Here is a 4291-nt window from a genome sequence, read left to right as displayed (position 1 = left end):
GTTCATGGGACCCCCACAGCAGGATAGGACTCCCCCGGTTTCTCTCCTCTCGCGGCTCTGACGCACGATGCCACCATGCTGCTGATTCCTGTGTTGGTGCTGCTCAACCTGCTAGATCTGGTCAGTCCCCGGACCCGCTGCGCCCCGGACCGGGACCGGGACCGGGACCGGGACTGCGATCCCCGGCGGCGCAGGGACGCGGGGGGACGCGGCGGAGTGTATGAACACCTCGGTGGCGCACCGAGGCGCAGGAAGCTGTACTGCGCCACCAAGTACCATCTCCAGATCCATCCCAACGGCAAGATAGACGGAACCCTGGAGGAGAACCACCCGCTCAGTGAGTACACACACACACACACACACACACACACACACACACACACACACACACACACACACACACACACACACACACACACACACACACTTCCATCACAAGTGTGAAAAAGTCATGAAATATTACGGTCGAATAGAGTTTTGTGAAATGATTGTGTCTAATATTTTTTTTAAATCGCTGTTTTCGGCTCCAGTTGTGTTTGTTTAAGCAGTTGTGATTAATAGATCAGCTTTGTTGGTTGACTGCTGTGTGTGTTTAGGAATCTGATCTCACACAGATTTAAAGGGTTAGTCAGACAAATGATTCTCATTCAGGACAAAGATTGTCCTATAGGATGTTTCTATGCAATCACTCAACATTAAACACACCATGTACTGATCAACTGCTCCAATAAGACAAGGAACATCTAGAATGGGATTTCTATAGTGAGCAAATAGAGAAAGTACCGTAACTGCTCATCTGAAACGTTTATCAATTATTGGGTGTGTGTAGACAAAAGAACACACTATTCAAAGATGTAAAACTAATGTGTTTGTCTTCACTGCAGGCATTATGGAAATCACGGCTGTGGATGTGGGTGTTGTGGCCATTAAAGGGCTTTTCTCTGGAAGATATCTGGCCATGAACGAGAAAGGACGGCTGTATGCTTCGGTGGGTGCAAACTCATTTACCATGGGATGATTTATCATTCCAGTCTAATGGGTCTCAAATAGAACTGATCTCCTTTATGATGCAGTTCGGTGTGTGAGGGGAACAAATCTGCTGAAGTGGTGAACAAGCTCAAGACGTTTTATTTCAATTATCACTGTAAAACAGACGCAAGGGCAAAGTGTGTTCTTTCTTCTTCAACTGCAATCCAAACATGCCTGTTAGTGTTCATACATCAGCTCCAATTAGACAATCTAAACTCAGATTAGATGATCTGGAGGTTGAGGAGGAGGAGGAGGAGGAGGAGGGGGAAGAGGAGGAGGAGGAGGAGGAGGAGGAGGAGGAGGAGGAGGAGGAGGAGGTAGAGGAGGAGAAGAGTTCTACCAACCAGCAGGATTCAGGACAGAAATCACTTGAGGTTAGAGAGAAGCCGTTGATGAGCGAAAAGTAACTCGGAGTGAATCTGAACAGGAGAATGAAGCATCCAGATACTCTGAGTTTGATCTGCACGTCACAAACTGAGTTCCTTCTCTTCTCGTCTCCTCAGGAAGCCTTCAACAGAGAGTGTGAGTTTGTGGAGAGGATCCACGAGTTGGGCTACAACACATATGCGTCGCGCCACCACTCCACGGAGCAGCCGCTACCCGCTGGCAGCAGCGGCAGGCGGCGCGCCAGCGCCAAGCGCCAGTGGTATGTTTCAATTAATGGCAAAGGACGGCCACGGCGGGGCTTCAAGACTCGCAGCACGGACAAAGCCTCGCTCTTTCTGCCTCGAGTGCTGGCCAACAAGGACCATGAGATGGTGAGGAGGCTGAGGGACAATCCGGGGCCGCACCACCACACCTACCGCGGCGAGCGGCGGCGGCGGCGGCACCGTGCCAGAGAAAACCCCGTCCGTGACCCCGTGGTCACATGACTCTGGTAAACATGGACATCTTCCACTGTTACTGGACTGCACAGGAAGTGGACAGAGGCCGGGATTCTGGATCAGAGGACGATCGTGTGGACACACAAAGAGGACACATCCAGAGGCGATGACCTGACAGAAGACGACCGGGGAGACAACGACCGGAGAGACAACGACTGGAGAGACAGCGACCGGAGAGACAGCGACCGGAGAGACAACGACCGGAGAGACAACGACCGGAGAGACAACGCCGAGTGTCAGGGCGCTTTTAGAAAACGTAAAAGATGCGTGGACACAGTCTCGCCCCAGCGTCCTTCGTGACGCTCTGGTCTTAAAGACACGCACGTAATATTTCACCATTAACTTCACATCAACTGAGAAATCATTGTAAAAGCGCTGCCATTTTGTTGTAAATACAGTGTGCGTGTACAGCGATCTGTAGTGTCTCATTTTCACCAAGTAGGAGCTCATAGGATCGATGATTCTGCCGGTTGTGAGAGACGACAAACTGGACGGAGAGTCTTGACGCAGCTTCACCTCTGGGAACTAAAGAACATCGGAGTGAAACACAATCTGCTGCTCGTCTGTGACTTTCTGACAAATATGATAACCTACTGTCTGTAAACTTGGAATAAGTACTTTGTATATTTTACTAATGATATGAATATTTATTGGCGCCTGTGTTGTAAGTTATTTCTGCATTGGTCCATCTTACTCTTTAGTTCTCAATAAGAAGCAGCAGGAGACAAACACCTCCTCTGTTCACCCGTAAAGCAACTGACTCAAATTAAAACGGTTTTATTCACATTGTCTGTTTGGAAACTACATTTCTGTCTTCATTTATTTCAGCGACCAGCTTTAGATCACACACTAAAATACAGTCTGAAGAATCAGAATCAGCCCGACACTTTTCACACTCAACAAAAGCAGCAACTTGAAATCATCATTTATTCCTCTATACAGCTGTGGGGAAAAGGATTCATTGCTTCACCGTGTCTCTGAATCGAAGATGTTTCTCGTTCAGTCCCACGATATGTTTCGTTTCACTGCGTTTAAATGTGGCGTCACAGTTTTTCACATTTGAACTGTTTTAATGAGATGCGCTGAAGCCGGAGGACGACGTGCTGTTTGAAGAGAAAAGACTCACAGGGTTTATATGACACGTTGAAAGTAAATGTGTCGTGTTTTTTTATTCAGTATTTGCACAAATTGTTTGGTCCCCACTGTGAGTTTGGAAGAAGCAGGAAGGAGTCTGGGAATTTGCCTGATCAGAGTTAAAGGGATTTTCAGAGACCAACAGAAAGACTCAATGAAAAGTCAGAACAAGGTTTCTCCTTCCGTCTTCAGCTGATGTTTTTATTATTCTATGTATTTCGTCAAGAGCAGCAGGTGACCTCCATCTCTCTCAGACTGGAAAACGAGGTGCTGAAGCGTCTTTGACCTCCGGGCCGGGCCGTCCTGGAGGTTTGTCGTGTCGTGGCGTGTTTCTTCCTTTCTGAGGCTCCTCTGGTGAAGTGGAGGTGAGCAGAAACTTTACCGACAGCCATGGATGTGAACTAACAGAGGACCGGCTCTGGGAGGTGTTTGGATGTGGACGTTTGGCCCTGCCTCACACACACATCTATAGGTAACTGCATATAAAGCCTTGCTATTCTATACCTGCAGGCAGGGGAGGCTTCCTGGCCCGGGACAATAACTCCTCCCAAGGGGGGCCTGGGAAGCGGCGCCGCCTGAGACTTTTAGGGTTTTTTTAAAACATCGACCGAAAGCCAACGAGTAACAAGACTGGCCCTCTTGAAAACAGAAACTGTGTGATAGAGAGTGTAACACCTCGCTGTGGCCCGGTATGAACACCAGACTCTGATATTACTCAACAGGAATGCAGGGCTCCAGACGGTTTGGGCCTATTGTGGCCCCGTCCACTGGCTGCACCTCCTGCAATATCGATCTGCACATCTCCTCCTGTGCTCGTTGTGTCTGCCACGTCATGCTGAGGATTTATCTGCTCATCCCACGACCACAGCCATTGGTAATATTCTCTGTAGGGATGCAGGACAGACTCCTCGGAGAGCGTTTTGGCTGCGTTATGTCAGGCTGGAGGATCAGTGAGCGTCTCTGGCTGCTGAGACGCCAAGAAAAACACGGTTCTTCGCCAGCCGCAGGTCAGAGGAAAGCAATTCAACAAGTAAGACACAAAAAGGACTTTATGTTTTCTAAACCCGCACGATGTAGAACAATCAATCAGCATCAGGATAATCAGTCGAACCATCGGTCACTTTCAATTACATTGAACAGAAACACAAAGAAACAATAAAATACATTCAAATCTTTAAACCAGGTAACATTCATGTTCATGAAGATGCAGTTTGTTGGAGGATTACAGGGGCCGACACACACAC

General features: G+C 48.4%; 1 protein-coding gene across 1 annotated transcript in view; it reads left to right on the top strand.

The window, feature by feature from the left end:
* Window positions 1-2702, top strand: part of fgf3 (fibroblast growth factor 3) — a 2808-nt gene extending 106 nt beyond the window's left edge. Inside the window, exons 1-3 of the mRNA XM_080493503.1 lie at window positions 1-337; window positions 885-988; window positions 1533-2702. The exon at window positions 1-337 is cut by the window's left edge and continues 106 nt beyond it. Coding sequence (XP_080349629.1) covers window positions 76-337; window positions 885-988; window positions 1533-1901 — 735 coding nt within the window. The 5' untranslated portion in view covers window positions 1-75 and the 3' untranslated portion in view covers window positions 1902-2702. The remainder of the gene's footprint in view (window positions 338-884; window positions 989-1532) is intronic.
* The last annotated feature ends 1589 nt before the right edge of the window (window positions 2703-4291 follow it).

The sequence above is a fragment of the Lipophrys pholis genome (assembly GCF_963383615.2).
Source record: "Lipophrys pholis genome assembly, chromosome: 2".
Classification (NCBI taxonomy): Eukaryota; Metazoa; Chordata; class Actinopteri; order Blenniiformes; family Blenniidae; genus Lipophrys; species Lipophrys pholis.
Note: the sequence above shows the minus strand (reverse complement) of the source record. Positions and strands in the feature narration are given on the sequence as shown.